Here is a 12,865-nt window from a genome sequence, read left to right as displayed (position 1 = left end):
GCTGCTCCGCTCTCTCTCTCGCTCTGTCTCTGTGCAAAACCCTTTAAGGACCCACCGTCGCCGCAATGGCTTTCGGCTTTGGTGCTGGCTGCAGCCAAAGTACTAGTATCCCTGCCCACACCTGGCAAACATTTCGAGTGCGCTGCTCATCACCATCATCGTCAGCGTGTCCTTTCTTTTCCCTGCTCACCCTCCCACTTTTGCCGCCTGGCAAACAAGCGCTGACAGTTGACTTTTCGCATTGCACGCCCCGAGGAGCTGCCAGCCAGGCTCTATACAATCCGACCTACTACTCCCCCTTTATCACCATCTCCCAGGTATCCAGGTAAGCAGGTATCCTCCTACAGCCTGGCTCAAACTCCACTTGACTCGACTCGACTCGACTCGACTCGGGCACTGTTGTAGACCAAAGTGAGTTTGCTCAAGTTTCGCCTCTTCCTGCTCGCTCTGGCTCCTCCTCTTCTCTGGCTTTCTTTCTTTCTCTCGTTTTTTCTTCCTTTTTTGACATAAAAGTGAAAAGCATTTAAATATAAAAGAAGCATACAACTACAGAAAAGAGCAGGCAGACGAGCAGGCGGACAGGACAGCAGTGGGAGTAGCAGGGCACTTTATAATTTTCTTGGCAACATTGGGCCACATTGTTTCGCTTTGGGCGACCAGGTGAGTGGAGTCTCCAGAGAGAAAAGAAGTTAGGGAGCGGGATAGAGTGGAGAGTTGTCATAGAGCAAGACAAAGAATGAATTTCATTTCCTTCGCTCGTTGCGTCACCTCAATGGCATAAATTAAATGCACGATTTCATCAACTGAATGCGGACAGATCGCATCCATAAACTAAATTCCCATCTTGTTTCGTTTCGTTTCGTTTCGTCTCGTTGTGCCTTTACTTTGTCTCATTTCTATTTGATTCATATCGTTATGACTTGTTTTATCTCGTTTTAAATCGTCTGTTCCGGTTTGTCCAATATTTTCGTCGTTTTAGGGCATAATTTTGAAACTATTTCGTACTCACCATTGTGCATGGCCACACTCTTGTCCTCCACGCGACTCACATAGCAGCAGAGCTCGTCCTGCCGCTCCGCATTCTCAATCAATTCCGCCTCCACGGAGAAGCCCCACATCTGCTCGAGGGTAGTGCGCTGCAGCTCCACCTGGTATAAAATTTTCATGCAGACCTCGACGAACTCATGATTATGTAGCTGCAAAAGAGATGGCAGATGGAAAATGAGAACGAGAGACCAAAGTTGAGTACCAAATTAGCCGAGTTATGCAAGCAATCAGGATGCAGGATGTTGGATGCTGCATGAAGGATGGGAAGGAGGAGAGCGAGGACACTCCATTGATGGAGTGGAGTTGCTGCGAGTTCGGTTCAAGTTGTTGTCAAAAATTTATTGAACTGCCACCAACGCAACGAGGGAGAAACAAACTTTTTCATTTTTGCCAGTTGCACATTTTCGCCATTTGCCAATTGCCAATCGCCCATCGCCAATCGCCCATCGCCAGTTGCCATGTACCAATGGTATTTACTGGCTTGTTGTTGAGGTCGAAGTTCAGATGGAGATGCAAGTTCAATGGAGAGAAACAGGGAGAGAGAGTGAGTGGAAAGTTTCCACAGCCAACGGCTGACTTGGCAGCTGGCTAAAGTCTCACCTAGCGGACGACTAATCGGGTGCCAAGTGGAGGGGAAAATGCCAACGGGAAAGTTTATAATTTATGGCATTATGCTTTCAGCATCGTAGAGTACCGGCTGGGGGGGGTACGCACTGAAAATATTTGGTATTTTATTGCAAAGACAAAGTGCAGTCACACTTATTTTTTAGCTGAAGTACTTAATGGGTGTTTAATGATTATAGATGCCCCTTGAACAGATCTTCAAGCATTGCTTTCTTATTACAATTTGACAGCAAGCTAATTGGCTTCGAGTTGCGATGTGAAGATTTTCAAGCTGTTTATTATGAGAAATGATTTTTTAGAATTTTGCTGCACACTTTGAGGAAAAATAAGGCATAATTTTTCGCAATTCTTTGGTAGAGTGCACTAGAAAGACATAAATAATCTCTCCACTCGCTATAATCTTCATATTTTGTGGATTTATGGCGTCTCTTTGGCACTTAGCTTGAGTCTAGTTGCTTTAAATTGAACATCAATCTTGGATTAAATGCTGCACACATTGCCATTACATTCCCTTTCCCCTACACGATGCAATTTTCCATCGTAATTCAATAAGTTGAATTGAACTTGAAGTTTGTGCCGCAGCTGGCACCCCACAGACAGCAAAAGGACCCCCCAATGGATGCACACGGAATGCTGGCAATGTGTTCGTTATGCAGGGGGGGAGAATGTGGAGAAGGAGCGGAAGCCGAAGGAGAATTCCACCTTCAACTACCTTCTACATGTCTGGCATTAGTGGCATTTCTGGGATTTGTGGCATTCGGGCTTTGATTATATGTGTACTTACATAATTTTCAATCAGATCGTTGCGATGCGGCACAAAGTAATTGTGATCCTCCATGTCACGTCGCTTCTTGACGCGCACAAAGTGCTCCATGGGATTGAGGTTGCGACGGGCGCACGCGCTGGCGAGGAATTCCTCAACAGACATCGCATCACGTAGATAAACTGTCGAGTAAGCATTGTCGGGCATTGCAACTTTGAAAGTTTTTTCCGGTTCGTCACGTGAATTCATCTGGAAAAAGGCAAAAAATTCGATTGGATAAACAGGAGTGAACACACACACGGACACGGACACAGCCGCAGATACGAATACAAATACAGAAGTACGGCTACAGATACAGATGCAGAATGTAGACGTAGACGTAGACGTAGCCGTGGAGGACACACGTACAATGTCATTAAGCAGTCAGGCACAGACATTTTATATATACACACACACCACACACACAGATACAAATATATATATCCACACGGAAGTGAAAATTGAAAAATAGCAAGCACACATTTTCACCCGCAGTTGACGCTGACGTTCGTCGTTCGCTGACGATGTTGCATGCCACCCCTCAAACGTAATGAAAAATGTCGCCAGCAGCAGCATTACATCAGTGGAAGCAGAAGCTGTAGCAGTAGCTGTAGCTGGAGCCGCGGACCACGGTCTGGCCCTGCCCTGCCCTGCACTCATACAATTTCGAAGAAAACTCAGTTAAAATGCTTAACAGTTTCCACAACGTCATAGTCATCGTCCTCGTCATCCTCATCCTCGTCCAATGTTAACTCTATGATGGGGCTGGCAGCTCCTGCTCCCATCTCCATCTCCATCTCCTGTCCCCATTCTGGCACTGAGGCTTCGACTGCATCTGTAAACGAATCAGGTGGCCCAGCTGCCAGTTGTCGGCTGCTGGAAATTGCATTTGTATTGGCTGCCGCCATTGGCAATGCTGGCTCTGCTCCTCCATTCCGCTCCGCACCGGTCTGGAGTTGCAGCTGGTTTTTGGACCAGGTAATACACTCGCACACACACACACACGCGCAGGAGACAATCGAATTAGTTTGGCAGTTGCCACATACACATCCATAGCTCCGAGACAAATAAGGACTATCGTGAGGCACTGGCAGCCACACCGTGAAAAAGGACAAGCCATTGCATAACAATTTTGCATATCGATTACGGGGATCATTATGCCAGCACCAAAAATACATCAACTTTATATTCATTGAATGTAAAGTAAAAGGCATCTCCGTATGTGGAATGCTGACAGCTTCTGCAGATGCTGTTGCATGAGAATGAACGACTTTTTTTGATATGCAAAATCCTCCGAACCTTAAGCCAATGGATCAAGGAGAAGCTAAAAATGTTATTGGTTTTGGGCATGGGAACATGAATGATGGAGTTTCTTGTAAGAAATGGAATAATTCTAACGAAATATATGCCAAAAAGGAGCGCATGATGATCTATTTCTGATCTATACTGTCATCAAATTAATGTTTGTATTCTAATGGAGGATGTATTAATATTTTCCTATTGTCACCCTTTCTATTTTAGATTCCCCCTCGGACACTCGACCCTTTTTTTGGTGTCTGATTAAGTTTTGATTTACTGCTGGGAATGCGGGACGATGGAGTGCACTTGCCGCCATGAATTCCATGGCTGGTCACTTGATTCAATTTTAGTTGCAGTGTTTTATAATAGTTTTTTTTATACATTTTTTGAAATGTTTATTGGGTTCTGGACACACTCGTACCAGTCCGCAGTATAACTGCCGATGATAATTTGCTTTGGGGATGCTTTAATTTTATTTTCAATTTTTGAATTGGGCTGCAGACTGCACTGCACTTTGTGCTGCATTGCAGTTGACATGTTCCGTAAAATGGCAAAAATGAAATGCAGTCACGGGCAGAACCAGATAGATAGAGGGAGAGCAGAGTAGCGTAGAGTGTGGAGGGGGTAGAATGAACCAAATCAAATGCACATTTTTCAAATTCATTGAATTTTCAGCGCATTTACAACGAAATTTGCAGCCAGAAACGAATGGTAAGCGAATGGCAACAGCCAGCATCGTATCGTGTGCGTGTGTGGCCCGCTCTGTCGCTCCTCTCATTTATGTTATTTCATTTTATTTGTTTTTACATGAATATATCTGTATGGTTATATGTATGTGGCATGTATGGGATGCCATGCAAGTAGTATTTTTCATCCTTTTTTTTGGCCGGGGAGGAAAGGCAATTGTGCAGCGTCGGAAAATTTAATTGGGAATGAAGTGTGTGTGGGTGGCAGTCAGTCAGTCAGTCGGAGCCATGGAGCCTTCTCCCATGAAATCCGAGCTGTGCACAAGATTATTTTGTCAATAATCGAAATAAATTGAATTTATGAAATGAATTTCATTATGAACACACAATATACATAAATGTACGATATGTGCCCAAATTAGTTCTACTAATTGAAGTCTATCAAGTAAGTCCCCCAAGGATGAAAAATCTGCTCTGCTTTGCTTTGAGTTATTTGTTGGGAAATTTAATCGCAGCATTTGAAGTAGATTTTTTTTTCTTGATTTAAATTTGATGATGAGGTCATTAGGGTGGCTGGCTGTGGAGTGCTAGATGGAAATATTTACTTAAAAATATGCAAATATTTTTCTTTGGCCAAGTTTTTTCTCTTCTTCCATAAATTTCATTTCGTTTTCTTTCTTCTGTAATTTTTGATGGCCATTAAATGCAAATTATAAAAGCCAAAAAATATACAAAAACAACAAGTTCTAATGGACGATGGAGCTCTCTCCGTCCAGGTCCATTCTCTGTGGCAGATGATAAACAAACACACACACACACACACCCATGCATTTTTGGTGGCCATTCACCATCCGCCATTCGAAGCATTAGCGCTCAATTTAGCTTTTAATGCCATTTCCGTTGCCTTAAATAAAAATTCAATTACTCAAACACACAGATACACAAAGGCAAATGCACGAGCTGGCGAGCTGGCGTGAGGGAGCTGTAAACACACAAACCCACACAGATACAGATACAACACAGTCGTCGGTAGCGCCATAAATGCGTTTAAAATTGAAATAATTTTATTACGCATACGCCCCCAGTGCCGTCACCGCTTGATGGCAGACCGACCACGCAACATGTATATTGAGGCCCACATTAATGCCCCCATAAACACACACAGATGAGCAGATACAAGTGGACAGACACATTACATACATACGATTATGTACAGGGAAACGTTAACAAGGACTCACCTGCATGGAGCGACGACTGGAGCCGCTATTCGATCGCGACAGCATTGGTGGCCGCCGCTTGGTGGCACCTCGTCCAGCCAGCAGATTATTGAGCAGCGACGGGGAACGGGCACAGATGAAGGCGTGGAACGAGGAGACCGTAAACACACCCAGTTTGTTCAGCGTATTCTTTGTTGGCCTGGACACGTGAGTGAGCAGCGACTGGGGTACGAAATAAATACAAGAATATTTAATTTTAAAATAATTAGCGTGAAAATAGAGAGTGAGAAACAAGTGCTTCAAATTAAAGTTAAAAGGTTGAGCTCTTTACGAGAGACCACACAACTAATCGTATTTCCTGGCCCATTATCCCTGCCCAGAAAAGCATTTGAAAAAAGGGAGCGTGGACCCTACTACTGTGCAAATAATCCTTTGAGCGGAAGCTAAAGTGAAGTTGTGTTGCGCTCTTCACAGGTGCTGGTGCTCGCTGCTCTGAAGTTGTTTGCATTTTGTGGTTATTAATAATAAATAATGTTGATTTTTCACTGCACTTCTATTCCACATGGAGGGTAGCAGTACCCCTATTCCTACTGGCTATATGGCTGCTCTTTTCAACGCTTTTCAGTCAGTCAGTCAGTTCCTCTTCAATCATCTGTCTCTCTCTACCCTTACGCTTTACCCTTAGTTTTGGGGTAAACTTCCCTCTAAGCTTATTTAAGATGCTTAAACTTTGTTAGGGAGATTAATTGTGCATGTTCGGGGTTTGATTTGCCTTTGGTTTGACAGGGGGAAAGGACAGACAGACAGACAGTAGAGAGCGCAGGCATTGTGCGAATAGGTAGAGGTAATTATAGACAACTCGAGCACGTAAAGGGTTTAGAAGAAAATTGTAAACGGGTTCGCGGAGTCGGGCGGTATTATTGTTCTGGGGATTTTCGGCAGTTTGCTGTATTGTGCGGGTCTTAAGCCCCTCAATGTGGCTGTGAATCCTGGTTTTGATGTTTGCGCGATGGTTCGCAGCCAATTTCGGGGGCGGGGCGGGGGCCACAGCTTAGGCCTGGTGTTTTGTTCACCGGCATTAGGCATTGATTAAGGGGCGTTGCAGCTTCAAAGGTATTTTTGGAGGAATTATTCAACCGCAGCCCAACGCGGCATCTCCCTTCCTGCCGGTTCTCTGCCCCTCGTTTTTTTTTGGCTAAGCTGTGGCCATAAACGGAGGCCAAAACCATTAATTGCTTGGTGGCCCATTGGCCTGGTTGCCTGCTGTCATGTGCCATAACTCACCTTTGGATTGGGCAGCTCTCCGCTCTGCAGCGAGGCCATGTAGCAGCGCAATCGGAACTGTTCGCAGTGCAGTCGCTCGAGATTCTCCTCCCACTGCAGTATCTGGCCCTGGATCTGATGACGTGTCTCCTGATCGGTGACAACTGATTGCTGCAACTCGGCCATGTGCTTCAGCTTGTGATCCTGCAAAAAGGAACGAAAAGGAAAGGGGAACCAAAAAAAGTGTTAGACCAAGCAGATATGCATATGTATTTATAACGCGCGTGTGTGTGTGTGTGTGTGTGTTTGTCTGTGGCTCTGTGTGCCTGTGTGTGGTGTTGCAGTGCGGCACTCGTGCTGGGTTATGAAAGGCATTTGAGGCATGGGGCATCATTAGCATTTCATGGCAGCTTTGTTCCACTGCTGCGTTGCATCCACTGCTGCCTCCTGCCTCCTGCCTACTGCTGCTGCGGTGGCTGCCATTTGACGAAAATACATAAATCACGCGTCATGTGCAGCTAAAATTTTCCCCATTTTCCTCTTTTGCTGTAGCTGCTGCTGTTGGCGCAATTCAAATATCTCTTGGATGCCCTGCTCCTGCCACCGCACCGCCTGCACCCCTTTCTCTATGAGCACGAGGACTGAAGTGCGTTGGCAATGCACCAACAAAAAAAAAACTATAAAAACGAAGAAGGGTTAGGAGCCATAGATCCACGCAGAGGGAGATGCATATACATGGCCCTGTTTTCATTACAAATACCGTTTGACTTCCGCAGCAACAGCAGCAGCAGCAGCAGCACTCTCTAGGTCTCTCTCTCTCTCTCTCTCTGACACCTCTTGCCCATGCTGGAGAGGGGGAGATGCTCTATAGGTGGATTTCCACCATTACAAAACCCCGTCGCACTGTTTGAATCCCACTTTCACGTGCATAGATTTCATGGGGCACGTGATTGTTTCATTTTGGGTTTCAGGCCGTCTCTCTCTCTGCCATTCTGCACCTCTTTTTTCTTCTCTCTCGCTCTCCCTCCCTCTCTCTGGGTGGCAGCATCAACAATGGCACATTGAATGTGAGCCAGTAAGCTGACAATTATTTGCAGATGCAGTTGAATGTTGCAGTTGCAGTTACCATTGCACTGTGTGCCTCTGCCGTGTGCCCTGTGCCGTGTGCCGTGGGCGTGGCAACAACCTGAATAGGCACTTTCGATGTTCGACATTTTAATGAATGTGTACACATAAACAGGGACCTGGGATCCCTGTGCTGCAACTTACTGTCTGTCTGTAGAGAGAGAGGTACCCTCCGCCTCTCTCTTTTTTGCCAATCTATCTCTGGCCATCTCTTTCTATTTGAGCTCCTGTGTGTGTGCGTGTCTGTTTCTGTGTGTGCGTTGAGCCTTTTCAATGTTTGTTTTACGTGGAAATAAATCAAAAGTTTTGTGCATTTTATTTGCACGTATTTACTTGAAATTACAATGCCAAACGATACCAGAGAGCACCACACGTACGTGAGAGGTTACACAGTGCACAGTGTACAGTAGAGTAAAGTACTATAAGTCCACAATCGATACGTCTGCCTCCCGTCTTAATTCAATGGCCATCAGTGCTAGTTTAGGAGCACCCAACATCTATCTACTGGTTGGAGCCGCTCAGAGTTGGGTAATTAATAAACCAAAATCCCATTATACACTACCCTGAAGTGGAGACGAAGGAAAGGAGGTGAGTGAAGCGGAGCAGGAGAACGACTCTATACCGTTGAGGAGTTCGTTCTTGGCCTGCTGCTGTCAATGGCATTTGGCACTTGAGGAAAGCTGCTTATTTGACAAACACAAACCGGAAGGAAGGAAAGGAAGGCAGCGGCAAAAGCAGAGGCAGTGATGAGTAGGGTGCTTGTAATGAAGAAGGGTAATACGACTACAGGACGTAATGCGAGTGGCGAGAGAGAGAGAGAGAGAGAGAGATCTCCTTCCAGCACAGTTTTGTGATTATTTACAACACTAAACAGTGTGGCAGTGTCTGAAAAGCTGCAAGGCAGCAGGCAGCCGGCTGGCAGGCAACAGTTTGTCCTTGTCAAAGTAATATGGGGGGAGGCCGTCTCTCTCTGTCTCTCTGTTTCTGGTCTTTCTGGTGTCTCTGTGTCCCATAAATAGCTCTCGCCCTCTCTGCCCTGCTTGACCATTAATCGCCCCGGTCATTCTGTGTCCCTCGTGCCGGGCGTTCTCTGGCATCACATTTTGGGGTAGCTCCACTTCAAGGGTTAATGGCAATGTTAATGGACTTGTAATTGCCATGCAATTGGGAATGTAAATCACGCACAATAACTCCTGTGCAGTGATCCATAACCTGTGGCAAAGTCTTTCCTTTCTGGAAGCGAAATGTTTGCTGCACATGCAGGCCAGGCTTAAACGTTTTCAATACCCTCTCGAGTTGGAGTTTCTTCTATATTTCGGAGTGGATTTTGTGCTGCTGCTTTGGTCTTTCTCTCTTAAATTGGTTTCCGTCAAAGTTTCGTTTCCGTCTCCTTTAACTTCACCTTCTATGAGCAGAAGTTTGAGGTCCTTCTTCGCGGGGGGGCAACGATTGTTTAGGGTTGCAAAAACCACCATTCCCTCAGTATTTTGGTTCGCTGCACTTCTGTCTTTGGCCTGGTCACGGTCTCTAGCTGCTGCTGCTGCTGCTCTGCTGCGGTTGCTGCTTGCTGCTTGTTTTGACACATGTCACACGGTAAGTGACAGCACCAGTCGCAGTCGGTAGAATCATTTCCATTACACATTTCCCCAGTCCCTCAGTCACCCAGTTCCAATTCCCAGCCACAGTTCAAAGAGTGGTTCTGGCTTTGGCTTTGGTTCTGGTTCCGTCTCCGGCTTGAGGTCTCCACTGCACTCCATTCCACTCCACTCCGCTCCTCTGCTGTCATCTCAATTCCCGTGAATTTTATTATTGCTCCCCATAGTTGGACTCCCCCTGCTATCTGCACCCACGCTCCTCCTCCCACTCCCAAGAGGCAGAAGCCTCTTCTTGACGATGGGTTTTTGCGGTTCGCCTATTTAGTTGTCCTGTCCTCTTCCTTTCCCCCCACTGATTCTGTTTCTGCCCGTTTCTACTTCTGTGAGTGTGTCCTGTCCGTCTCCCCCCTTTTGTCGTGTGGTCGTGTTCCTGCGGTCCTGCCGTTGTCTGTTGCGCTTTCATTAAGCGCCACTTGAGGATGCCTCTGCCTCTGCCTCTGCCTGCGACGACGACGACGAGGACGACTCCCCATGCGACAATTTCTCTCTTTCTGCAGAGGCAAAAACAGAAACAGAAGCTCGAACTAGAGCTTCGGCTTCAGAGCTCCAGCTGCCATTGCCATTTGTTGCTATGGCTGTTGCCGATGCTGTTGTTGGTCTGCCATTTCCGTTTCCGCTGTGCTGTTCTGTGCTGTGCAGTGTACACTGTACTACAGTAGATTTTCATTATATTCGGTTCGGTTCATAGTTAAGAGTTTGGCGAGTTCATGGCTCTTTGCTTTCTCGAGTTTCTATGTGTGTATTTGTGTGTGTGTTTACTCTCTGGAGTACAATTAAAAAATACATTTTACCATTGTTTTAGTTGTCGTTGTCATTCGCTTCGTGCATGACAGGCCAAAGATGCCTCAAATGTGGCAGGCCACCGCCAACAAATACAACATGGAACACAACACATCGCACACAACGTGGAAACAATGGCTGAAATAATAATCATGCGCTGGCAGGCAGGAAAGGACTCCTGATATCAGTTTATTTTGTTTGCCGCTGCTAATGGCTTCAGTGTCCTTGCCATCGACACAGCATCCTCTCTCTGCACTCCTTCGTATGGCATCACTGCCCCAGAGACACAATAACAATCAATTAACACAAGGAGTAAGCCACGAGGGGCCGGGCAGGGGGCAGGGGGTGAACGGGTGGCCAGCCCCCAAAGGGTATTGAGTTATTCAATGGAGTCGCCTTGGCTGAAATGACTTTTGACATGGCTTGTGCATTAAATGGCTGCTCTCCATTGCAGTTCAAAAGTCACAGAGAGAGAGAGAGGAAGAGAGAGAGAGTGAGCGGGTCAGAACCTCCCGTCACCCCTCTTAACCACAGATGAGCATCAGCAACAGCAGAAGGGCAGACGGGCAGGGGTTTGGGCTGAGCTTTAGGCCATGTCTACAAAAGGCCTCCCACTAAATTGTAGGGAGCATTTTCGCATGTAGATGGGCCTGCATAAATGCTGACCACAAAATGATGCCACATTATATAACGTGCGAGTGTGCCGCAGAGTGGCACCGAACGAGGGGCAGGAAAGGAAAAAAGAAACCCCAAAAACCCCAGACCCCTAAACTGGCGCCTATGTCTGTGGCCACAACCAGAGCGTAGGGGATGAACCATAGGCAGGCAGGCAGAACGGAACGGACGGGCGGACGGGCGGACCGACCGGTCGGCTGTTGACAATTGAATTGAATTTTCCGCCCATGACCACACACGGACCGACCACGCCTCCCTTTTGTCAGCGCCTACATAAAGCATATTTTTGCATCTGCATGCAGCAGGCATGAGGCATGAGGCAGCAACAGAAGACCTCCACTGCCTCTGCCTCTGCCTCCTCCTAACCCAACAAAAACAAATCAAAAACCAAAGCAAACGCATGCTGCAAGAGGCATGGATAAAGGGGAAGTGGTGAAGTGGGGGCATACAGGGCATACAGGGCATTAAGGCTGGGTCCCCGGTTCCTGGTTCCATGTCCTGACCAGAGTCAGGACAGTGCCTGCAACCATATGCCAGACCCATTTCCTGTGCAACTTTCGGACCAAAAGTGGCAAAAATATTCGCACGTTTGGCCAAAAACAAAGCTCTACCCGCTCTACAATAGCGGCGAGCGGGGAGTTACGTAGGTGCTGGGCCATGGGTCATCACAAACACACACACACACACACACACATGCATATGTGGGGGTGTTACACATATCCCCTGATCCCCTCCCTTTGTCTGCCGGACTTTGGAGTTCAAACTCATTTCTCATATTTCTTGCCATAAATTTTTACCATTTTGGCATTAGTTTATGAAATGCCACGCCCACCCCTTACCATCTACCTATACTCCGTGTGTGTGTGTGTCAGGTCAAAGTTTAGTCCATTTTTTTGTTGCCATTTCCCAAGGAAAACTCCTGGCACAAAAAGACAGGCAGTGGGTGTTCGAGAACAAGTAAATTTTATGGTAATTATAAACTTTATGGTTTCATTAAAAAATATTTGAAACGAAAGAAAATTTAACACAATACTAGAAATGGAAGGGCGTAGAAGGGGAGGAAAACAATGGCTTTTTCCTCCACCCCCACAGACGGAACGAACTTTCTTGCTGGCTACATTTTGTGCGGCTTTAAGTTGGGGTCTAATTAAGTAGAGTTTTTGGCTCAAGTTTAAATTAACTAAATATGCATTTCATTATAATTCCGGGGTTAACACACATTTTCGGTTTATGGTTTATGGGTTGTTATGTAAAAGCAAAAAGAGCGAGAGAGAAACATGAGAGAATGTACACTCGGTCTTCGTTGGAAATTGAGTGGGATTGAAAGGGGTGAGGATTGAGAATTGAGATTGAGAGGGGAAAGACCCGACCCTGGTAGTTGTGGTTGAATTTCAGTTTAATTATTATAAAATTAATTGCACACTTTAGGGCTTTCGCTGTAAGGGTGCCGTAAGGATGCTGAAAGATGTACGTAAGAGAGTGCTGTGTATGTGTATGTGTATGTGTGTGTGCGTTGCATATGTGTGTGCTCTGCGTGAGTGCGTTTTGGCCTCGAGAGTAGGCAAACGGAAAAGTTTAAAGGGAATTTTAATCTTAAATCACTGCCAACTGCTGCTTTCCAGCTCAGCAGTCAAGAAAAACAATTTTCATTTAGTCGAATGCTTTCATAAAGCGCAATTAAAATATTTGTAC

At 46.1% G+C, this 12,865-nt stretch overlaps 1 protein-coding gene across 17 annotated transcripts in view; it reads right to left on the bottom strand.

Moving 5' to 3' along the window:
* Positions 1-12,865, bottom strand: part of LOC117895018 — a 95,672-nt gene that overhangs the window by 27,122 nt on the left and 55,685 nt on the right. For all 17 annotated transcript variants that reach the window (XM_034802383.1, XM_034802386.1, XM_034802387.1 and 14 more), the window contains 4 exons: positions 6,960-7,142; positions 5,697-5,897; positions 2,456-2,683; positions 1,010-1,196 (listed from right to left, as the gene is read on the bottom strand). In XM_034802383.1, the coding sequence (XP_034658274.1) occupies positions 1,010-1,196; positions 2,456-2,683; positions 5,697-5,897; positions 6,960-7,142 (799 nt within the window). The remainder of the gene's footprint in view (positions 1-1,009; positions 1,197-2,455; positions 2,684-5,696; positions 5,898-6,959; positions 7,143-12,865) is intronic.

Source organism: Drosophila subobscura, chromosome J, assembly GCF_008121235.1.
Source record: "Drosophila subobscura isolate 14011-0131.10 chromosome J, UCBerk_Dsub_1.0, whole genome shotgun sequence".
NCBI classification, from domain to species: domain Eukaryota; kingdom Metazoa; phylum Arthropoda; class Insecta; order Diptera; family Drosophilidae; genus Drosophila; species Drosophila subobscura.
The sequence above is the reverse complement of the archived record's forward strand: the minus strand, read 5'-3'. Positions and strand labels throughout refer to the sequence as shown.